General features: G+C 41.9%; 1 protein-coding gene across 9 annotated transcripts in view; it reads left to right on the forward strand.

Annotated features, from left to right (window-relative positions):
• The first annotated feature begins 12235 nt into the window (after window positions 1–12235).
• fgfr3 (fibroblast growth factor receptor 3) overlaps window positions 12236–24962 on the forward strand; it is a 66957-nt gene continuing 54230 nt past the window's right edge. For 8 of the 9 annotated variants that reach the window (XM_039603246.1, XM_039603250.1, XM_039603244.1 and 5 more), the window contains exons 1-2: window positions 12236–12700; window positions 16876–17101. In XM_039603246.1, the coding sequence (XP_039459180.1) occupies window positions 16954–17101 (148 nt within the window). In that variant the 5' untranslated portion in view covers window positions 12236–12700; window positions 16876–16953. The remainder of the gene's footprint in view (window positions 12701–16875; window positions 17102–24962) is intronic. The other variant, XM_039603245.1, reaches the window with a different exon arrangement.

Consider the following 24962-nt stretch of genomic DNA (forward strand, 5'->3'; position numbering starts at 1 on the left):
AAGCACTGATGATTGATAAACGCTGTGACATACCTCCTGTCTGCCAGCACTCCTTCACAGGCCCGTGCACTGCTGTTTCACAGGAATGCAGTTAAAACCAACGACCAGCAGTCGTCTATATGCAGGCGCAAGGCTTTATGAATCATCAAATGCTCTTTGTTACACACATCAGAGACAGATAAAGCTTTGCATGGAGTCTCATCTGGACATATTGTTGAGTTTATCAGTATTATGCAGTGGCACAAGTTTATATAAAATATTATTGCAAAAATTGTTGCCACATAGATATCTCTAGACAATAGTGCCAGTTTTCAAAGTCACACTGGTTTCCTTTTATAGCTCAGTAAAAGAGAAGAAAAGACTCCGATTGTGGTCATGGTTCAAAGAAATCTGAAATTCCCAGATGTTATTTTTCCTTGGGAAGTTTATTACTGGTATAGTCCCTTTGTCAGTTTTCCTTTTGCATTTTCCCACATTTGCTTTTGCATAAATTCTGTGCAGCCTGAAATCATAAAGTTCAAGTGTGACGCACAAGCAAATCGGTAGCATCGAAACAGTTGATCGAGTCCACGTGAAGTCACAGTTGATGTGCTCACTCTGTGTTTAAACAGCGATTAAAGAATAAGTGCGGAGCGAAGCATGTGTGCACACCTGTTTGGAGGGTGATGAGGTAACAAGGGTTTGTTTCACTGCACAGCAGATGAGATAAAATCTAGCTTGACTGGCGGATTGTAAATCAAATCTGTCTAAAGTCAGTCATCAAGGCACTCTGTATGCTTGCTTTCACCGGGGCTTTACAAACAGGTCTGACAGGCAGTGTGAGTCTCTCCTCCACCTTCACCTCTCCTCCCACGCTGCTGCGCTTGCTGTACTGCAATCCAGTGGACGAGCCCAGTTCAGTGCGTAAAAACGAGAAACCCGGGGCACAGTTCCGCCTCTCCGCCCTCCCACTCAGTCATTAAAACAAGCCACATGCAGCCAGCAGAAAGAGAGAGAACCTATGTCGCTCCCATCAGATGAAGGCAGCGTGTTCACGGATGTGCTCGTGTGATGAGAACAGTATCACAACAAAATTATGAGGGAAGGCCATTGTGGGTGCAGCCAGTATTGTTTTCACTCTTAACCTTCATTAAGATCGCAATACCCACAAAAATTTCTACCCCTCCCCCAGCTCTGTGGTCATCCCTGCCTACACTGCCACTCCTGTGTCGGTGTAACAGCATGGATGCACACTGGATGCATATTCTGCTGCTCTGTGAAAACCCATCTCCTTTCTCAAATGCATCTTTCTTTCAAGGCTCTTGGTTGGAGCAGAGGCTTTTTGATGTTAGTAAAAAAAAACTGAGGGAGCGCCTATGAAAAAAATAGTGGGCTAAAAATAGCCTTTGGATGAGGCGCAGGCGGAAAATAGCCTTTCATCTGTCTTTGCAGCATGCATTTTTATTTTTGCTGCTGTCCTCTTTGTCAATCACAGAGAAGGAAACCCTGATAATCTGCATGATAAATGATTTTTTAGTACAGGTGAGATCAGTGAAAAGAGGTTCCAACTGGACAGAATGACACTTTTTCTTTTGCAGCTGTTAAAATAAGTTGTTTTGTCAAAACTGTGTTAGAGATTGTCTTTTTAATTGAAACTGAAAATGCCAATTTTACACCACGTTTCATGAATAATTTAAAATACTACTCGATTTGTTTGGATGAAACAAATGCAGCAACCCCTGAAGCTGCAAAAAATTGCAGTTCCTCAATTGGCCACTTTTAGACTACCATGTTAAAATGCCCAACTTTAGAGCATTTAAAAGCATTCCACATTCTAGTAAAAGAAAAATAAAGCAGTCATGGCCAATTCCAGCGTATCAAATTGTTACATTGTAAATGTAACCAGTATGTCTTTATGGCATTTTGGCTCTTGAATACCTGCTGGTAAGCCGAAGAATGGAAGTGTAGCATCTAATAAGGTTATTATTATGAAAAGGTCTTTTTTATCCACACAAAAACTTTTAAATTGCAAGATATATTCTTGGAATAGAACCAGTAATTATTTTTTTTAAAAACCCACTTAAAACTGAAGTTTTGCTGTATGTGGCCCTATTTTTTAACCATTTGTAGTCTTGAAATGTTATGCTGCTTAATAATTTTTAGAAGAGGACCTTAAGCAATTCCTGTACTTGATTTTGGCCTATTTCATCATCAGTCTCCACAATGACAGACTTGAAATGATTTCTCCTCCTATTACTGCACAGCAGAGAAAGTTACTCAGTCTTTGTTTGGGTGAGTGACACAAAACCAAACAAATTGCCAAACAACAATGGTGCTGATGTAGTTTCCTATCATACTTGCGCCATTCAAGCTCATCTCTCTCTATGATCCCATGATCCTCTTGCTTATTATCCTCGCTGCACAACCTCCACCTCCTTTCCACTTCTGTGTCACTGTATCAGCAGCAGCCTCAGGTGAACACGCGACCAGATGCCTCTGTGCCATTTACAATGTAGCAATGATGTGGGGTGATCAGAGCGCTGCCAAGGTAGAACTCAAATGCTCTGATAATTTGAAACTTTATGGAGAGACAGCCAAGTTTATATAACCTCAAGAGCAAAATGTACACACTGTTTTGGCTATGTGCCTGCTCACCACTGTGCAGTGCATGTTTGAGTAGTGAAATGTATAGTCTGCTGTCTGATGTGTGTCTTGGACTGTCCTCTGGAGCCGAAGGTGGAGTCGTTTTGAATTTTCATCAGCTTCAGAGACAAAAAAACCCTCCAAGTTGTCACTTTAGTGTAAGTAAATAACTCACAGTGGGAAATGACTGCAGTACAAGAAAGAGAAAGATACAGGATAGCATGCATTCAGATAAGTATAGGTAGGTCAAAGAGGGGAACACACGTGAAAGAATGAGGGGACAGACTGTGCAGCAGTGAAAAAAGAGGTAAAGGAAAGAAGAACACACTTGTTAGGAATAAAAAAGAATGGAGGAACAAGAAGAGCAAGAAAGATACACAGAAAAAGAATAATGGAAGGATATACGAGAAAGGTTTAAAGGATAAAAGAAAGGACAACATAATACTGATGTGAGCCCATAAAATCCTTAAGAATTCAACAAAAAGTTACTAAAATCTGCCATCAGTCAGTTTCATTTTACTGACTGATTTAAGGTGATTGGGTTTGTTAAACTCACAGCTGTACTTGCTGTATTTCGGCTGTTGTGTGAGTGTGGAGACATACAACAAAATGTTTCTCTGTAATCCAAACACACATCAGCGCGTCTACCATCTCCACCTTGATTCGCTGAAGATCAGTAAAGCTTTTTGTCACACTGTCTGTTGGCAGCAATGCAGCTGGCAAACTTTAAAACACTCTACAGCTGATACACAGCAGGCAGGGGTGATTTTTCCATACTCTGTTTTCTTCTACTCTCTGCTTCTTGCCAAGAACTTCCAACTGCCTACTTAACCGAGATATTACTTGACGTACGCGTCTAACGAGCGGATAACGTTACTTCCTTTCATCAGTTTGAAATGTTTAAGTCTGTGCTGGAACTTGAGAGAAGACATGTCAATATGTTGAAAAAGATGCCTTCCTGGAAATGATTTTCATTTGTCTGATTTTGCTTTCTTTTCTCATTCCTACAAATCTACAAAATATACATCTTGCCATCCAAGCACGGTGAGAAACTCATGCTCCGTGTCACACTCTGGCCTCACATGCAGCATTCTCTGTTGTTTGAGCTTGCCTGAGAGTTTGCTTTAAATATAAATGAATATGTGTGGCGTAGCATTTCTTTTTGTTTGCTCCTTGTAAACAGCAGATTTTCTCTGAGTTCTCTTGGATGAGAGGTAGAAATTAAGCAACCTGCTTTTTGACTCTAAGAGGTTTTTGGGGGGTGAGTAGAAATGCAAACACAGCTGAGGGCTTGCTTTGTTTGATCTGTTGACTCTCTGTTTTACACCTCAGCTCGTAATCAGAGCAGAAGGGAGGTAAAGCCGAATTTGGAAATGTAGACACGCGGAGCGTGCCAAGGACCCGGCATGGAACAACCAGGCCACTGTACACTGGGATAACAGAGAGATTTAGTATCTCAGTGCTTCTGTGCCAAACTAGCATTGAATAGCAGTCATCAAGGAACTTCTTTTAATTCACTCAGAGGGCTGTTTTTATCCGCATAAGAACATTTGCAACCTCGCACCCTCAGCCCCAGGAAGCTCCACTGTCACGCAGAGGGAAATAATCAAACTCAGATTACAAATCATGAATTTGGCCATTAAAATATGCAGATTACAAAAAGTACCAAACATCGATACTGAGAACCTCGATGCTAAAAGTTCAACCAACAGATGCGTTCCTCATAAATGATGTATTCTGTATTCCATCTAAAACTATAGGAAAACAGTCGGCCAGATACAAACTGAATGTTCATTAGTTTTTCTGCATATGCATACATGAGGGAGGGAAGTGAGAGTAGTGCTGACAGCAGGAGTTTCCACTCTACTGTAAAAGCTGTATTTAAAAAAAAAAGTGCTTTAAAGATATTCTTTTCTAAATATTGTACAATAAGCAGCTTAATAAGTAAAATACAAAATTAATGTGGGTATTGTAAGACGAGGCAACAGAGATGAATCAGATGTTAGAGAAATGTGGTGCAGTTTCTGCACCATCTGATATTTGTGCAGAGGGTAGTCAGGATCTATTTAGGAGCAAATTTATTAAATGGGGCAAAATACTATGTGAGTGAAATCTCCAAGTAGCGCTCATAGGTGTGGTTAGCTTTACAGGTTATTTACAAAAGATGCACTGTTTTTAATATCAAGCACAAGAAATAAGACTTTCTCTCTGGTTTTAAATATTGTTGCAATTAGCAATAAGCAGCATGACAGAAACATGGTTTAAATATTCTCCTAAGTAAGACGGGAACTCCCATGAAGTAATGACAGTACTTTTTCTATGCCATTAGTAAATCTGGCTCTTAACATGCATAAATCTGACATGAAGTCAGCTGATAGAGGAATCCAAACACTGTGGTGCTTCATGCTAATTTCAACCAGCAGTGATGGAAGAAAATTCTCTCAGCAAGTAATACGAACGTATTCCACAGCTAACCGTTCAATATCTGGGCCACAGAAATGTTCCTTTACAGTAACATGTCTGCAACTTATTAATTACAGCTATTGCAACTCATCCACATTTCCTTCCTTCCTTCGTAGCTCCCCAAAGGAAAGACGACCAACAGAGCTAGCATAAAAATGGCTTGCTGTAAAAGTGAGGTTCTTATATTAAAAGGTTCCACATCTGCAGAAAAAATGCCCTTTTATACTGCTGTTTTCTACCTAAATAACACAACAGTAGCTCAGCTTATAAGGCACGAGTAAGTCTTTGATGTAATTAAAACCAAGAAAAAAAAACTTTAAACTAATTCTGTAGCCAACAGGTAGTCAGTGTGCAGCAAAGATGAAAGTGATACGTCTCATTTAGCTTGTCAAAAGTCTGGCAGAGAAGTTTTGAACAAGTTGGAACTAAGGGCAAAGTTTTGGCTGAGCCCCAGAGGAATTACAATAATCCAGACATGACAAGACAAAAGCACAGATGATGTTTTTTCAAGGTTCACTTAAGATTAAAAAAATATAAACAATACAATAATACATTATTCTAAGATCAATATGATTTTTTTGAGTTTGGTTAAATATAGATTTATTATAAATTTATTATAAATAAATAATAGATAGATTAGTATAGATTTATTTAAACGATTTAACTTCTTTGATATTTGTATGTCAAAACAAGGTTTAAAGTTAATTATTACATCTAAATCTAAGGTCACAAGTCATAAAATAACAAAATATCTCTCCATTACTAACACTCAGGGGAACACTTAGTTGAGTATCATCTGCATAACAATGAACATTGATCCTATAGATTATTTCTCCCAAGGAAACTATATAAATAGAGTATAAAATGGGGGTGAGAATGGACCCCTGAGGAAATGATTTCTACTAAAATTACAAAAAGGAATGAAACTAGACAACAGCCGTATATTTTATACCAACACAGTTATTCAAAATGATTTATAACAATATCACAATCAGTTACATTAAATGCAGAACTCATTCAGAAGAACAGGATCTGATATCAGATTCTTCCTGTTTCTGTGCTGTGGGTGTGCAGTCTGGATTGCTACTGTCCAAAAACATTTGACTTCTATAAATGTGTAAGTTTAAAATTGGTCTAATGTTGGTTAAAACAAAAGCATAAATTCTTAGTTTCAGTAACCTTTCAGAAAAGGTTAAACTCCTGCAAAGGTTGTATGAAATAAAAAATATATTTATAAAAAGATTTTAATGGCCAAAGGTCTGAGACGTTTAGGTAGGGGAAATTTTTAGTAATCAAAGTGGAAAAATGTGAATTCTTTGCTTTTTAATCAGGACAGTGAAAGGTCAAAATCAAGCAGATGTCTGGAGAAATATTAATTTTGACTGTTCCATTTATGATTATCTCAATTATTCTGTGCAACATGCTTTACTGTTTTACTTTTTCTCTGTAAAATTGTTTTTTTAATTGTTTTTTTAGGTTTTGCACAGAGGAAGATCACAAAATGCAGCAATACCCAGCAACCACATTAAAGCCATTCACTTGCCATTAACAAAGCAACTTAATTTCTTCCTCAGTTGCTCATTTTGCACAAGTGACTAAACAAGAACTTTATGCCCATCCAAATCTTAAGCCCTCCTGCTGTCAATAACTTAAACATTGCCTATTTGCTCTGAGCTCTGTTTGCAAATGTGCAATAGGCACCCAGGGGAACAGAAGCTCAGTATGTCCAAACTCAGTACGTCTCAAAGGGGCAATGAGTATAATCACAAAGGAGATTTCATTTTTAATTGAAATTTGCAACTTCCAGTATAGTTCTGAAGGATCATAGACTGCGTTGCCATCACAAATTTCCTAGTTTCCTAGTTTTTGCATATTTTTCACACTTGAACGTTTCAAATCATCAAATAAATTTTAATATTAGACAAAGATAACCTGAGTAAATACAGAATGGAGTTTTTAAATGACGATTTCATTTATTAAGGGGAAAAATTATCCAACCCTGCCTGTGAAAAAGTAATTACACCTCCCTTTAAATCGTAAATTAACTGTGAGTAACCATATTTTTTTAAAGCTGAGTTCAATTTCACTAGACACACCCGGGCCTAATTACTGTCAGACCTGTTGAATCAAGAAATTCAAAATCATTTCTAAGGCTTTGGCATGATGAGAGCCCTTATCTACAAATGGAGAAAACCTGGAAAGGTGATGAACGTTCCCAGAAATGCAGGTGTGACTTCACTCAGTCAAGGTCAGCATTCATCATGAGACAATAAGAAAGAGACCAGGGCTGAAATCACTGTGGACCAAAACACACAAAGCCTCGTCTCACTGTTGCTAAAAAACATCTTGATGGTCCTCAAGACATTTAAGAAAATGTTTTGTGGACTGACAAGACAAAAGTAGCAGGTTTGAGTCCTGTTACATCTGTCGTAAAACCACAGCACTTCATAAAAAGAACATCATACCACCAGTCAAACATGGTGGTGGTAGTGTGATGGTCTGGGATCTTTACTGGCACAACCACCTACTAGCTTTCAGGCTAATTACTTTTTCACACGGGGTCAGCTACGTTGGAATAATAGTTTTTCCCTTAATAAATAAAACATTTTTTTAAAACAGCCTTTTGTATTTACTTGGGTCACATTTGTCTATTTTGGGGGGGGATTTTCTAAAACATGCATCACAGTCATGTTGTGATTTACTCTTTTCGGTCTTTAGATGCATTACTCTGCACAAACGTCCAGGGGCTCAGACTCAAGCTGTCTGTTTTGCAACTTCACCAACAAGCTCTCCACTCTCACAGTGACGAAAACAGCCCATAGAGCGAAAATGACTTGCAGCTCAGTGGTCTTCTAGAGAGGTGTAATGGCAGTGACTGTGCCAAACAGGTGGACTGGCTGTGCTCTATACCCTTTTCTCTAAAAAGCTCCCATTACTGAGGCCATTACGCCCGGCAGAGGAGAGACAATACAAAACTGTGTGCTGGAACCCCACTGAGCCTCAGGAGAGTGTTCAGCTCACCTCACACTGCGCCTCAAACCTGTCAGCCTCATTTCGCTTTGAGGTGTGGGCGCCCATCGCAATTTGTGGTTACAAGGGAGTCGCTGCACGCATGCACTCGCATCGACTGTTTCCCTGTGTTCTTGGGTTTGGTCGCACAACCACTCGATTGCCAATAAGCTTGCTCTAAAAGATGCTGGGAAAAAACGCCATACTACCAATGCCCAAAATTATTTTGTGATCTAAAATAATTAGATCTATTTTTTAGATAGTATTAGTATTATATTGTTGCAGGTGAAACTAAACCATGGCAAAGCCCCATTGGTTGCACTGATTATGGTAAATAGCAAATAGGCTGTGCTTATCGTGAACGTGGCAAACCTGTTTGTTTTATTAGCCTGGATTAATAGTCACCCATACTTCTTGAACTAATGTAAATGATGTAAATGCACCAACATGTGATTTTGCTGCAAGCTGTCCTGTTTGCACTGAGATCTGAGGAAGCAGAGCCTGATGACAAGCTGTCATGTTAGCAGCATAGCACCACTGTTTTCAATACACATAAATGGCCTCAAAAAACTTGGCACGGTTTGCAGCTAGTGATAAAACCGAAGTGAAAGCTACAAGTTCCAACAAGTCAAACAGATATCCAACAGTCGGGGCTGTGTATAAAATGTAAATAAAATTAGAAGCCAGTTTGTTTTACTGTATAACCTCGCTTCCAGATAATTGACCTTTTTGGATTGCGCCTACTTGGGCGCGCTTGTCTCTGGTTTCACATGCTTTGTGTCTGGGAACCTTTTCTCTCAGAATAAAACCGTTTTTTCTCGTTTCCAATCCCATCATTCATTTCACAGCCCCTGTGAGTCATATAGTGTCTCGCTGGAGTGGTCACAACCCCCTTGTTGAGAGCCACTGATATACAGTATGTTAGCGTGTGACGACAGCAGTTGGTCACCAGCGTATGTGCAGGACCAAGAAAGCACCACCGAGCGGAGTGCGAAGTGACCTCGGCAATCGACTCCCTCCCATTGTGCTGCATCTTTGTCTGGCCCGAAACTCCGGTGTTAATGATTAGCCCTGCTGCTTTTGTGCACCTCTTACAGACAAAGCCAGTGCGAGTCAGTTGGTTGTTGCCCACACAGGCAGTGTGCTGCGACGAGGCCCAAAGAGAAAACAATCAGCGCTGCCGGCTACTCGGGGTTATCAGTGAAAATATGTGCCGTGATAAGCTGAAAAATGTAATGGGTGAAAAAGAAAAAAAGAGAAAAACACAGAATTTATTAAGACTGTCAGTTTCTTCTGGGCATGCCAGTCTTTGGATAATCAAGTTAAACTCTAAGGACTCAGCGTTGTTGTTGTTGTTTAATTTTTAACTCCATTTTAAATGAAAAGGCCTCACCTTTCATCTCCTGCTGATCTATTCCCTCGAGGGGTGGGGGGGCTGTAAGTGTCTGTATGTGTGTGTGTTTGGGTGGAGGGGGTGTATTATGTGTGTGAATACATATGTTTGTGTGAGTTCATTAGAAGTTAGAGTGTCGTGGGGGAGCTGGGAGGAGTTTTGTTTGTGTGTGTGTGCGTGTGTGTGTGTGTGTGTGTGTGTGTGTGTGTGTGCACGAAGAGGTCATTTGGTCAGTTTGCCCATCAGTACTTGAGCTGTCTGACTGAGCATTCTCACCATCTGTATGACCTCTCCTCCCGACCGACTGGCTTTTGTTCCCGAGCTTGCCTCCCTCCCACCGGCGTTTCTCACAGAACACTGTAGTACGAAGGGTCACCGGGACTGGCCTTCATCATTAGTCTGCACTCTTCGTCTTCACCAACATTAATGAGGACCTCTTTGTTCTTTCACCATTTGACTTTCCCATGAGGTCGGGCACGGGTACAGTATCACCTGTATGCATGATGTATGTAGAAAAATACAAAATAAAGCTAAATTCTTGTATCTATTTACACCAATGAGCAAATATTAAAGCGCCCAAACATCTTTATCATACATGTAATTTAGATCCATGTCTAAAAACCTTTATTCATTCTCACATGCATGTCAGTTCGTGCACGTCTGACACATATTGTCACAAATCACTGCAGAGGAGCCCACCTCTGCTGAACAAATAGTGGCACACTCTCAACCTTCCTCGCAGCCACTTAGCAGAGGTCTGCTGCGCTTTATGGTGTCATAAAGTTGCCTTCTCAAAACACAGTTTAAGAGATGTCGGTAATTGGTGTGTTGTTTGACGCAGAGTCGGGTGCTATCGCCTCTGTCCTGACTGCGGTAATTAGCCAAAGGCTGCGGTATATGGCAGATTAAATGGGTGGTTAATGGTAATTTGCTCTTCACTCAGCACACTTTGGGGTCTGACTGGTCAAACATTTGCATTGGCTGGTCTCAATCTTGAATGACAGTTCTGACAGATTATTGCATGACTTACAGTTTCCACAGAGTCCAGAACAGTAAGCTGTAATTATTAGACAGCAATAAACCTACTTAAGGGGAAAATACATATTTAATAATTTTAACAGTGGAAAATAGAGGTGGTACATTTTGAATCAGCAGATGCAAGACAAAGAGTTTAATTACACTACTTGATAACAGTGTCTCTGGTTTCACATACTTTGTGAAACTTCTTTTAAATTCTCAAAAATGTTTAAGCTTATGCCACCACCAGACTTCAGGATAATTGGGACACTGCCTGGCTCAGATCAGCAAAGCTTACTGAAAATGCATTGCTTTTGGCATGTATCCCTCAGCTTTAATGGTGCTTACGCAGAGCTACGCTGTATGCACCATGCACCCCGAAAACCACTGGCTGCAACATTCTTTGATATTGAGAATCATAGAGAACAGTCAGGGAGACGAGCAAAAGGAGTGATGGCAGCCATCAGTATTACTTAGAAGCTTTTTGAACACTGGCTACACCAGAAGCTCACAAAGGTGGGTGTTTTACGAGAGTGTGTTTTATTTCGTTTCCCACCTTTTTAAAAAATAAATGGTAAATAAGTTAAAAATGTTTTACAGTGGGGGTTTTCTCATATTTGCTATATTCAGGACTTCAGATGGACAAAATATAAATTCAACAAACTTCTGATCCAAAAACGTTTTTCTGGTATAACTTTTTTCAGTGAAAGGAACTGGTTGAGATCCCCCTCACTCTTATAGATAACTGAAAGTCTGCGGTCAGTCACCATGTGCGGACACTGTATTCATTTCCATACAGCACGCTTGTCTTCATTACATCTCAGAGCCATCTACTGGTGCCTCTGTACCCACGCTGAGGGTCAGACAAAAAATTCGGGGCTCATAAAGCAGCTCAGGATTCTCAAGTTTGAAAGAAAGAGATGGGAGGCGCTTGGACCATCCATCACCGGCTGCCTCTAGCGGACCCCGGAGGGGCGGCGCGCCGAAATCTGATCGCCCTTCCCCCGCTGCTGCTGTTTGTCCCAGCGGCGCGCAGGCTGGCAGAGGGAGGCATCGTGGACTCAAGAGGAGAGATGAGCGTCACACAATGGTACACACGATGGTTCCGCCTTCAAAATAAAGGCCTAATGTGTAGTCTCCTTATTGACTAGGACTCTTTTTGATGACTCAATTGAGTCCGCCAGGCTGATTTAATTGAGTGCCGGTTTGCTGCTAACGGCAGCTAGCTGTGTTTCACTTATTTATCTCCTCAGCTGGCTCTGTTGGTATATCATTTTAACACATTTTAAATTGTAATTTACATATTTATTTATTGAAGAATGCATTCAGATTTTCATCAAACACACTGATTCACAACTTAACAACCCAAAGAGACGGTGAGATGACAGGATTTGAGCAATTAAGAAAAAATACGTTTAAAAAACAATAAATAATAAAGACTCTTATTTAAGTACACACAAGTACTGAAGCGCATGAAACGATACGATATAACCATTGCTGCATCTCAGAGCTCCTTTGAAGATTGCTCATAGGCTGGCGAGTGCTTTTTTTTTCTTACCTTTCCTGCATTTTCATAATTGAATGAGTGCCTCCGAGCAAAGCATGCGTCATCGGATCCGAGCCAAGGATTTTATTTTGAAAGTGGACCTGGAACTCCTCGTGTTTCCCAGCCGTGCACGCTTGACGGCAGCACCTTGCAACTCCTACTTCACAGACAGCGAGAGGAGAAGAGCCACCACTCTACGTTGGTTGATCAGAAGCGACGAAACGCACCGAAACTGGCATCTGCGCCGGAGGAGACGCAAAGGAACCGCGCATCCCGCGTCCCCGTCTGCCTCGTCCACTCTGCCCACTCGCAGGACAGGATGAACGGACTTTGGAGGACTGGACACTTTGGACAACGCGGACAGCAGCGCGCGGCGGAGGACGGGATTTAGTGGAGAGAAGTTGGCTTTTCTCGGTGGCTGTGCCCGAGTCGAAGACACTCGCCTTCAAGTCGTGAGGGGGGGATTTGTGACTCTTTTTTTTCCGCTGTCGCCAAACTGCTCTCCAAGCGCTGGAACTTGAGGATTTAAAAGTAGTTTTGTGGGTTTTTTGTGAAGTTTACCGGAGATTAGAGGTTGTTTCAACCAAGGAAAGCTTGGTGCCATCTAAAATCTGAAGGCTGATCTTTTCTGTCAAAACGGGATACTGTGGGTAAATATTATAAACATTATTATTATTATTATTATTATTATTATTATTTACAAGCAGGTTACGCAGACTCAGACACACAAGTCTCACAGCTTCACTTCCTTGTAGATGCGGACAGGTTGGAGCTTTGAGGACTGTGTACACTGTGTGAGTTGTGGAGCAGCCCCGCGGCTGTGCCACAGCACAGGTGGCGTGGAGGTCCCTGTTCGTGCGCAATTGGCGCGTCCTGGCCGGTGTCAGCAGACTTGGAGAAAAGCAACAGTCAGTGCGCAAATCTATTGCCACGGGTTTGGAGCAGGAGCGCAAAGCGGTTTCTGTTATGGCTTGTAAAGGTTTGTGTGTGTTGCTGAAATTACGCACGCTGTAAGAAAAAAACAAGTGGAAAAAATACTGTAAAACATATTTGGGTTGGGAAACGTGTATGCTTTTTCCAGCAGTTGATTGAGTTTGGTTGATTTTTCAGTGAGGGGAAAAAAGTAATTTGCGCTAAAGCGTTCTCTCCACATCCAAAGTCATTCCCTTCATCCTTTCCAGTTTTTCAATATTTACAGAAAAATCCACGAATGAAGGAAACTGTGAAACTGAGTGTTTTAGAAAGAAAGAGGCCAAATTAAATCACGCACAAAGGGGGGGTTTGTGGTGATACCTGCCAGATTTCGTTTGAGGTGAGCTCGCTCTTCATTCAGAATGAATCGAACCTGTCCTGGTTTTATGTTGTTGTTGTTTTTTTAAAATAAATAAATAAATAATCCAGCCATCTCCGTGCTCGTTAGGATGGGCACGCCGTTTCTCCTCACCGCAGTACTGACGTCTTCTCAGGTTTGGCGCTGAAATATGAATTGCACATCTCTTTCACAGAGCCGCACTCCCCCAAATCCTCTGATCATCTCTGAAGTTAGAAAGCGGCGGATTGTCCCCCCTCCTCTCCCTCTCAGTGAATGAACTGTGCGGTTCTCTCCCCTCAGCAGCAGATCACTCATCCCCTCTTCAAACACATGCGCATCAATGGGATTCAGATGGTGATTTTCTTCTTCTTCTCCTCCTTTTTGGCCACTCAGCTCGGCTTTGACTCCCACCATGTCAACTCCCAACCCGAAGAAAATTAGCAGATTATAGCGTCCTGCGAGAGAGACGCTGAAAATGAGATTTGGGCTCTGTTGCTTTAGCTTATTAAAAAAAAAAAAAAAAAAAATGCTGTCATAAACAAGCGTGCGACCGATAATAGTTGTGCTAATGCTCCAAATTAATTGTATCTATTGACCCGAGAAATAATGCGTGCCAGTGTGCAGCTTTTTCAATCAGGCGAGCCTCAGACACTTTCGGTTCCAAATGAGACTCTGATTGCCTCTTTTCATTAGTGAAATTGGCCCGAGACCATCGCTCTGCTCCTGGTTTAGTGCCTTTACGTTTTCCTTCTCGTTCATAAAGAGAAGGGTTCATTAATCTGCTTCAGCTTGTCTAATTTGACAGAGAAAAATTATCATTACTTTCATGCACAAACACTCATTTGCTTTCATATTCCAGCTATTCAAAGAAAATAAACTTATGTGACCTTATCTGAGCTTTACACTATACCTCTGATATAAAATTTGTGCCTATATATGTAAGGACTTCTAGTCTTTCTGTTCCCCTGTAATTAGGATTCTCACATGTCTGAGGCAGTAAAAGCTGAGTTTATACCAACCTTAGTACGATTTATAACATTTTAATTTAATGTCAAAAGGGACTTTGCTGTCCATCTGTGTCTTCTGCTTTAACACAGAGGACAAAACCCTGGCGTTCAGATCTTTTTCCATGTGCAGGCTGAGTCTCAGACGAGACGCCGCCCGTCTGAGTGTCAGCCCGAGGTGAGCTGAGCCCGGAGTCACCCCTGAACCTCTGACAGCTCTGAAGTGCCGAGCTCTCCTCTGCCTCTCAGCTGATCAATATCTCTTCTCACCTGAAGGCTCGTTCGAGCGAGTGCTCTGAAGAGAGGGTGGCTCAGCTATGAAGGCAGGCAAGAAGTCGCGAAGGGACAGGCAGAAGGGAGATGGTGGGTGTGAGACATGCATTGCATTGCAAAGGAAAAAAGTTGGAGTAGAGAAAGGCGTGCTGAAAAGGAAGATGACCCACTTGTGTGTCTCTTTATTACCCATCTAACCTCCACTTGGCTCCACTCTCCAAAAAAACCCTCTAATGTCCTTTTTTCCCCCCCAAGAACACAAAGCTGATTATCCGACTTAATTATTAAAGATTGCTGACACTCCATGGAGGTGTGACTAGCATGTGACTTCCTCGCGTCGCTCCTCACTGAGGATAGAGGGATGACAGGGATTTGAACCCGGGTTGAAGCGCTTTTCCGCCCCTGAGCTATTACAATGTGAAGATAGTCCTGCATGATTAATGCTCATGCATTATTCATTGCCGTAGTTGTGTTTCCCTGCCACGCTTTAAGAAAATATTAGCATGAAAATTTGTGGCTTTGAACTCCTCCCTGGGTCTTTGGGATCCATATTACCTCCTCTTCTTCTTCTACTCAGCTATTTGAGGTTGTTAAGTGATATCAAAGTGTTTTTAGCTGGTTGTGCTGTATATGAGGGTTTCATTTTCAGTGAGGATATCAGGTTGTTGTGTGTAACAAAGGGCACATATTAATTACTGCTCTTGCACGTGGCTGTCATTTATTTCACCCTAAATGCATCAATTGCACTGCAGCACTTTGCTGCTCTTCAGATTCAAACACTCGCCGTGGACTCTGGCCTAGTCTAAACCCCCACCTGACACCAGATTATTGTCTTCGATCTTCTTCTCACATGGTTTGAGAGGCTGTCATGCTACTTGTCTAAACAGATCTACGGGTTGATAAGAACTAACTCTGAAGCCCTGTCAGCTCTCCAAGTGTACTGCCTCGTAAAAAGCTGCTTTTTTTTAATATATATGTATATATTAATCTGTGTGTGTGTCTGTTTCTGTGCCTGCCAGAGAAAACAAAAGTTTAGATTTAGAGAGGCCTGTAATCAGCCACCTCCAGGGCCTGAGAGCGAAGGCGTTATCGTGCTGTATAAACAAACCTCAGCAGCATGTAGGTGTCTCGTGTTGTAAGAAGGTGAGGATGGGCTGAGACGGGAGTAGAATGACTCCTGGGAGTTCATAAGGAGAACATTAAAGGCTGAAGTTTGTTGACGGGTAAAAGGTGCGGTGGCACTGTTTAAATTAGGACACCGTGTGTGTGTGTGCTGCTTTATTTATCCACGTGTGTCTTGTGAAGTGTCCACAGTCTGTGTTTTTCTTTACTGAAGCTCGATAACGTGCAAATGCGTCCTCGCAGTTGTGCTAAGCGAGGTGTAGGTCACAGGTCCTGCAAGGGAAAGAAAAACAGTACTGTTAAGACTTAAGACAACACAACCTTTCTTTGGACTGTGTGTCTGTGTACAATACACCTCAGTGTGTGCAAGTGAAGCTCGTTCTGTAATGTTAGCATGTGTATTCAATAAACGTCTCTGTAGGAGCGTGTGTGTTAAGGTGGACGTCCCACAACCAAAGGTATTCAGGAGATTCACAGACCCTCTGACGTTTAGGTTAATAGTGGTACCATGTGTGTTTACGTGTGCTCATGTGGGGAGATTTTTCTTTTACTTTTCTGGGCATCTCACTCACATCTCACTGGGCATTCCAACTTTTCCTTGCTCGGGAAAACTTAGGGGCTGAAACACTCTGCTATCCCTTTCTGTAGCCTCCATGCTTCCCGAGCACTCTGATAATGGAGGGTGACTTTGTCGAGTAGAAAAGAGTCCCCGGGAAAAGAGCATCAGGCTGTTTAGCTCTGTAAGAATGAGCAAGTTAATTGATTGATTGTTGAACTTGTGATCTGAACTCACGGTAGGTTACTGAAGTTTTCATTTTGAGCTGTTCGTATGTTGGAATTTCTGTTTTCGCATCCTAAGAACCAGCTGCTCAGAGAAAGTTTCTAAGAAAAAACTTTGAAGAGGGATTTCCAGTCTAATCTTTAAACTCTGTGTGGAATGTCAGGTCAAAACATGTTAGCATATGCACAGACCCCAAGGCGCTTTGTTGCACTGCGTTCAATGTACAGCCATTTGTTGTTGGGTTTTTTAAGTTTCTGGCTGTGTTGATTTCTGTGTTTATAGCCTCGATGGACAGCCTGGCTTCTCTTTGACTGATTCTGCTGCTTGTTTCAGGTCCGTGGTGGGGAGCTGTCGGACAGATTCTTGCGGCATCTGCGGCCGCCCTTCTGCTGGACAGTATGCGAACGGAGGATGTTGTCTAAGTTGGAGTCGGGCCTCGCTGCTCTGCGTCTGACCTCTTCGTCCAGAGGAATGACTGCTCTGTGGTGCTCACTCTGGCTTTCTCTCCTCCTTCCTCTCTGCGCCGTTCCAGCCAGGCTGCCCACTGCTCAGCCCACAGGTAGGACACAGACATCCAACCCCACACTGCTGATGCCACATTATTAATTGTCCTACGTCTGCTTTTGAATTTTGTGCCTCAAACTTATTGCAACATCATTTTAGAGAACAATTTGAGCAAAGATCCCCTTTAATGCTTTGTGATTAATATTATTAGCTAAAAATACCAAACTCTGAGTGGTTCCAGCTTCTTTTTTTTAAATTGTGATTTGAATAATCCAAATGTTGGCTTTACATTGAAAGGATAGAAAGGGTCATTAAACAGCTTCTTGTGCACTCTTGTTCATTGCTTTCTTTTCCATGTGATTTGAAAGACATTAATTTTTCTGTGTTCCTCACCTCAAATAATGGCATTTTAAAGTCCCATTTACTGTTTATGCGAATGGAGTCCTTTCTCTTTTTCAACAAAAAATTTTTATGACTTTTTTTGTCCGAGGAGGATTTAATTGGCCTCTTCTCGGTTCGCTGAGCTTAGCGAGATTTTCCCTCTTTGTTCTCCAGGCAGAGAAATACCCAAAGATCAATCCAAAATAAACTTTGACTGCGTTTGCTTTAATCTCTCCATATTGCTATTAAAGAAAAAAAAAAACAACACAGAGTAATCTTTATTCGTAGGCGTTAGCCAACACTTCTTTCTCTCCCCTCCCTTTTTTTTTCCTTTTTATGTGAGGGTTATTTAAAATGAGTCTTTGACACTCTTTACACGGTACAGCGCATTAAGAAAGACGAGGAGCCGGGGCGCCTTCTGGAGAGGGCCCAGCTGTCTTACGCAAGCTGAGACACTGTGTGCATGTGTGTAAAAGATCGCGGTATTACAGCTTTTCTAACTGCTGCTTTTGTGTGTACAGTTTGTTTTGGCTGTCGCCCAAATAACTGAGGTCAGAGCAGAGATGCAGACTTTGAGATTCAAGACTTGGACTTAAGTCACCAAAGTGGAGACTTGCGTTTGTGGGTCTTAATCTGCTGATCAGTGATAATGAACACAGCTTTGAGAGATAACTGCTAAATAGCCACATTATCCTCTGCATCCAGCGACTTTAAAAGAGACTTGTCCCCGCCCTCTCTCGTGTAAAACGCATAATGTAAGGAAAGACAATGTGTGATTCTGTCTGCCTGATTGCCTTCCCTGCTGGGAGCCATCACAGTCTCTCATGCGTAGGATCATCCAAAAAGCTGAGTGTGTCTGTGTTTTTTTTTTTTTACCCCCCTCTGGGTGGCGGCAGTTCAGGCTGTGATCTTCGTGTACCTGCAGCCAAATGCACGCGGAGCCCACGGCTCTGAGGAGGATATTGTTTCAAGTTCCTAATGTTTGTCATGTTGGGGTGTGATGATTCATCTGACGTCAAGTGGATAGCTGTGGTGATAACACGTGCAGCAGTGCGTCTGCCAAGGACGCTTCCTGGTGCAGTGGAAAGCTTTTTACCTTAGAATCAAGCTGAAATTGCGAGACTCTTTGTTCACCTTCATAATTACCCACCCAGTCAAAACTTGCTGGAAAGAAATGGGTTTTGCGTCTAAACAGCTCTGAGCTTTCGCTGTTAAGTTCACACATTTTTGGGCACAGTGTTTTTTTTGTGTAGGACAGTTAAATGAAGGTTAGATGTATTTGCCCATTTATTTACATCTACATGTAAATTTAATTCCTTTTCGATGGTGCGTTGCATGGCAACCTTATTCATTCAGTCCTCTGGATTGTCATAGCGCCTTATGATCACACCCCCCTAAGATAATAGACATGGTGTGCTCTGTAGTTTTAGAGTGGCTGATTAGCTCAACAGATTAAGTGAGTTGTGGCGATACTCCTTTAGGTCCTTTTATGATCGTGTGTTTCTGATGAGGGTGTAGGCACCTGAGGTTGATCTAAATGTCACTTTTGATCCAAATTGCACAGTGGGTTTGCATGTAAAGCTGCATCTTTTTCTTAAAATGTCCTTTCAGAGATCTGAAAAGACTTTTTTTTGGTCACATTTGGCTTTTCAACCAAATCTTAAAGTTGTTATGTCTGCTAAAGTTTGTATTATTTCTTCTGGGTGGGACATTTACAGGCCCTATTTGCAGGTCCAAAACAAACACATCTTGGGCCAAATCAGATCGAATATAAAAATTTTCAGTTGATATTTTTGGGCTAAAGAAAGAAAACCTTTGACTGACCAATGTAGAAACAACAAATACACCAACGTCTGATGCTAAGTGGGTACTGTCGTTATAGCCTTCGTGACACTTAGAAGTCCTGTTGTGATCTGGATATTATTTCTGAGATTTGTTTCACTTGAATATCTGGCACAAATTAATGTTTTGGGGGGGGGGGGGGTTGTCATGAAAGTGTTGTTAGCTGTTTTTCTTTCAGTCATAGCAGAAATAGTAGTAAATACAGTAATGTCAACGTTATGCTATATAGCATCAGAGAAATCAACACTTTAGGTACATATACTGCATCTCCTGCTGGTCCTTTTGGCGTGATCTCATATCCCTGTGTTGGTTTTGTTCACACATCATCTTAAAAGTGAGCAATGACATTATCTGAGCATTGAGTTAGCATTAGCCAAGAATTTGGCTAATGCTAAAAACACATTAGCAAACCAAAAGTTATTAAGCTAACATGACAATATGCTTATTATGTTGCATAAATTAATAAAGAATACACTTAAAATGCTTATCATTGGTTCAAGAATAGACTTTAATATAAAAAAAATAAAAGTTTTCCTATTTTTTCCATCACAACAACGTGATTGGTCAGTTTCAATAATGATCCCGGTCTAATATTACTATGATGATGCAGAAAGACCAACAAGGGAATATCAGACACACCCTTCTTTTGGCTAAGAGGACTACTCTGTGATATTTCATTCCATTACATTTGACGGTGGAATTTTTATGTACCACTATTAAAAATCCCCAAATTTCAGGTTCAAATTGATTTTTTTAAAAGAAAAAAATAAGAATGCCTTTTAGAATTAAGTAATATTACACACTGATGATAAAATTCTCAAGTGTCAACAATTCATTGCTGTCCAGTTGGGACTGCTCCTCGTAGGCGTCTCTGGCCTGCGTCTTGTCTCCCCCGTGGCCCTCTGGCCTCCAGGAGAGTTCCCCACATCCACAGATGGACGAGCAGTAGGGGTAAAATGACTGTTGTTTACTGGCAGATGGCACAATTTCCCCTCAGCAACCGCAACACCAGGCTGCAAAGTTGTCACTTAGGTTTTGTGTTTTCCGTGTGTGGCACTGTGTGACTTTGGGGGGAAGTGTGTGGATTAGTGTGTGTCAGGATCAGCAGGTGTTAAGGACAAATATGCCCTTGAAGGTTTACAGCTGGCCTCTAAATATCAATTCAGATTTTTTTCAGTATGTTCAAAGCGTGTAGTTGTTTTGGTTGAACTCTGGTTGTGATCACTGACTCCTGGATAGAAGTTATGGAAGAAAACTGCTTTATTTTTAAGCATAAACATTTGCCACAATGCCTTCTTAACAAGTAACAGTAATAGATCATAGTAGAAAAAAAGGTCGTAATTACCCTTTAAAAAGTCATCTAATGGTAATATAGTGGGTCTTTAAAAATCATGTTTAAAGTCAAACTGTTTGCTGGGTGTTTATTTATGTGTGTGTGAGGTAAGCAGGCCTTGTGATCTCTGTGTGTGTGTGAAGTGCAGTTCCTCGTTTCCATTAAGTTGTCTCAGTGCGCAGCGTTGTTTATTTCTCCAAGAGCTGGTGTCATTTGCTGTGAAAAAAAAAGTTTGAGAGGCCAAGTTGACTGATGTGAGAGACTGATGACAAAGAACAGAGACTATGTGTGTGTGTGTGTGTGTGTGTGTGTGTGTGTGTCATTCGTAACCTCCCCTGAGTATTTACTGACCACACACCCCCCCTGCTGATATCCCCGCGGAGCTCTGATGGAAGTATATGGCACATGTGAATCAGCAGACATGCACATTCAGTTTTGCCATTGAGTCGCTGTGTGCGCACATTTGTGTTCATGCGTAAGCAGAGTCTGCAGTTAATGCGACGTTCTAAATAAAAGAAGGCAGAAGAAGAAAGTGTGTGTCCGCATGAGCGAGAGGAAGACGCACCGTGGGTGTGTGGTCACCGTGTCCTTCACACACACACACCGTGTGTGTGTGTGTGTGTGTGTGTGTGTGTGTGTGTGTGTGTGTGTGTGTGTGTGTGTGTGTGGTCACCCCACCCCACCGCAAGGACTGTAAATATCAGCAGGAGGTGTTTGGGTGATTAGGCGACTCGTTAAAACCTCAGCATTCACCGATTTACGCTCATGCTCTACAGTTCACACACACATCATCACACAAACAAGCATGAGTGCACACACACACACACACACACACACACACACACACACACACACACACACACACACACACTCTCGTTCTCTGCCTCTCCTTGTTTCCTACTTTTTTTCCACACACGCTCACTTCTACACACTTTCAAAAACCTTTGATGTGTGCTGTTAGTCTTTGATGGTGACAGCATCTTCCTGAAGGTAACAGATCTATACGTGTGCGTGTGTGCGTGTGCGTGTGTGTGTGTGTGTGTGTGTGTGTGTGTGTGTGTGTGTGTGTATGTGTGTGTGGACAGAGATGGTTTCCAGTCAGTATTTATGGTGGGGTCAGCTGTTTCTCACCTCATGTCTGGAGGAAGAGTTCTATGTAATCTTTGTAATGGATGTATTGATGTGTTTAATCAGGATGTTGCTACTGTCACAGCAGGAGCGCTTTACTGTGCTGCTGTAGTGCACGTTAGTTTCTTCTATATCCACCCCTAAGCCCTTCTTCATGCTCTGTGTTTACCTCAAGCAAGCACCACTCTGGTCAGATGTTTATTTTTATTATTATTATCATTATTAATACCCACCCACAGCAGCTCTTTCCCTTCCAGTATCCCTGAGTGTCCCTGAGACTTCTGGTCAGTCCGAGTTTCCCCTCTTTCTTGCTCAGATGTCCCTGGAGAATCCAGTTGGCTCTACCATTCTAGCACCATAAAGTCTTTTCCTTGTCACCTCTTACATGGGCTGTAAGATCACTTACAGCCCATGTAAGAGGACTGTTAGTTGCCTTTGTGTTTACCTACTTAGCTCAAACGCTCATATGTTCATAGGTCTGCACATGTTGCCAGCTGTGCAAAGTTTTTAACTCTTATTTTTATTGCTATTTCTTTATAGAGAGTGACTAAAAACAAGTCATCTGATCTTTAACAAGCATCTATTTTAAATCACACCACAATGACACTGATAGTGTTGACGATTAGTCATCCGATGTACTTTCTTTCTTTTTTTTTAAGCCCTAAAGCAGTACTCGTGTACCTTCTTGGTCTTATTTTGCATATTATTATTATTTTTATTTCTAATTGTTTATGGTGGAGCAGTCTCCACATCGCTAGCCTGTAATTAACCTGTACATGTGTGGGCTCAGCGTGGCTGTCTGTTCATCACAACTTCAGCGTAAAAAGTTCCTCCGTTGTGTTGTGTTTCTCCGCGGCAACATTTTGGTTTTCACAGTGTCTGCGTGAAGGCTCATTTCCCCGGCAACATTATCAAGAAATCTTTCTGGCAAGTGGAGTAAATGTTCAGGCCAAACAAGCTTTGAATGATGATTTGTTAAACAATGGCACTTCTGTCCTCAGTCTGTCAGGCATTTAATCCAGTAGGCATTTCAGACACGTTTGTGGATGGGAATTAATCATTACAAACAAACTCACAAGGGATCATAGCGGGGTATTTCTCCTAGACTCTCTGCAGTTATACAAACACTGGCACCAGTGTTCAGTTTTTACATCTGTAAACCTACACATGTTACTGTATTCACACAGTTTTTTAACAAAGAGTAATAAATGGTAGTTGATCGTTTAAATCAACATTAAAACATGTTGTGTTGTCTGGTCCTTCTAAGCACATTATGCATTAGGCGGCACTGTCTAGACGCAGTGTTTTTCCAAGGATAACACACAGCTGAGCATTAGTGGAAAAAGCCTGTTGCTTAGCAAAATGTTATTAAAGGTTTTCATATCAGATCACAGACTGAAGTGAAAATGCTCAGATTGAACTGTGCTATACTGTGAAACAAAAACCGCCTTGTATGTTGGGACCTCTGCTGTGTGAAAGAAAACCCGTCTTTGTCAGGTACGAGTTGGATGCACACCTTGGTGCACCTTCACTAGGTAGGCAAAAAAGAAAGGCAAAAAATTAGCAGACAGCTGTAGATCAGTAGGTCATTGTCAGCCCGCGGCCTTCGTACGAGCCGTGTCTGCAGGCCACAGCTATGCATGTATTATTACACCTCATTAATGCCCTTTGAAATCCTCTCTGCACACCGTTCAATGAATAATGGATGAAAAAGACAGGCCCGTCTGTGTGTTCTGGTCACGTCTAACTCCCCGCCACCTTTTCTGCATTCTTCAGTGCCGTTCTTGAACGCATACATATATTATACAACATTTTAAGCCTTAAAGCCTCCTGTGCATCTGCTCATTTTTCTCCTCTCTGGCAAGTTTTCAAATCTCCATCAGTTTCTAAGCTCTTTGATTCCTGCATGCGCTGCCTGCTTTTTTTGTTCCTGTTTTTTTTTCTCCACCAGGTGATGTTTGCAGCACGTACGCACACTCGTCTGCCTCGTACACACCTGTGCATGCCCTTTGCTCTATCCCTGGCTGAGGTTCAGGGCGGTTCTTAGCCCGCTGGCTGACAGTGGCGTTGACATACGGTCGGGCTTTTAATTACAAAGCTTCCCCTTAAGGAAATTGTTGAGATACTTAACAGATAAGGCAGACATGGAGCCGAACAAAAAGGCTCATTGTATCATATCAGGAAGACTGCTCTCGAGGGCGCACGGGGAAAAGAGAGTTGGCGATTAGTCAACTGGAGCCACAGTTGTAGCTGACAAAATATTTTTGCACTGTGAAGTGATGGGTTGATAGGATTTATTTTTTTAAGTTAGTTGTCTCACTCTTTCTGTTTTGCCTTCTGTCCTGCTGACATGTGGATTTATTGCCACCGTTGGTTCAATTGCATAATCTCACCTGAATCGTCATGATGGATGATGATTGCAAAATGTACCCAATATACACTGTGCATGTCTAAGCGTGTTTGTATGTGAGCAACCTGACTGTAAGTGTGTGTGTGTGTGCGCGCGCGGTTTGAGCCAACCCCATTGGAAGAGGTTATTTTGTTGCTGGCAGAGTCAAACAGATGGCAGGTTGTGCGCTGGGCTGTAAGAAATCCAGCACACAGACACACAAGTACCAAGAGAGACGCAGTCCTGGCTTCATGTCCCACCCATCATTAAGCCCCCACACTCTCCCCGTGTACCCCACTTGTCTTCTGGGCCACACAAATAGTAGCTTACCTCTGTCTTTCCACTTTCTTGTTCTTCTATTTGCACCAATTACCATTTTTAATTGCATTTACTCCACCGTTCTCACTCATACTCATCCTTACAGTGATATATACAGCACTCATGTCTTTATGTCCTCTATACAGAACCTCCACTCAGTGCTCCTCCATTAAGCGGAGGTACTTTATTTGTCTTACAGGTCTCTGCTGTATCAAAGGACACGCTGTCTAACTTATAATAAAGGATCTCGTTAGCGGGAGTCAAAACCATATTGAGTCATTAATAACGTGAATTTTCAAGACAATTAGACTAATAAAGTCAGCTGGTGAGCAAGTTTACTCCAGGCCTCCCACGTGCTCTGATCACCCTCCTCCTAACAGGTCCATCTCTCTCTTTCTTTCTTTCTCACTGACCACTAACCAGAAGCAGAGCTGTCTGGCTCTGCTGCACCCCATTTACATTTCTGTGAATGGAACCAGAGAGCCAACAGACAGTGTGTGTGTGTCGGGGAGCGAGGGAGGGAAG

Source organism: Oreochromis aureus, linkage group 19, assembly GCF_013358895.1.
Source record: "Oreochromis aureus strain Israel breed Guangdong linkage group 19, ZZ_aureus, whole genome shotgun sequence".
NCBI lineage: Eukaryota > Metazoa > Chordata > Actinopteri > Cichliformes > Cichlidae > Oreochromis > Oreochromis aureus.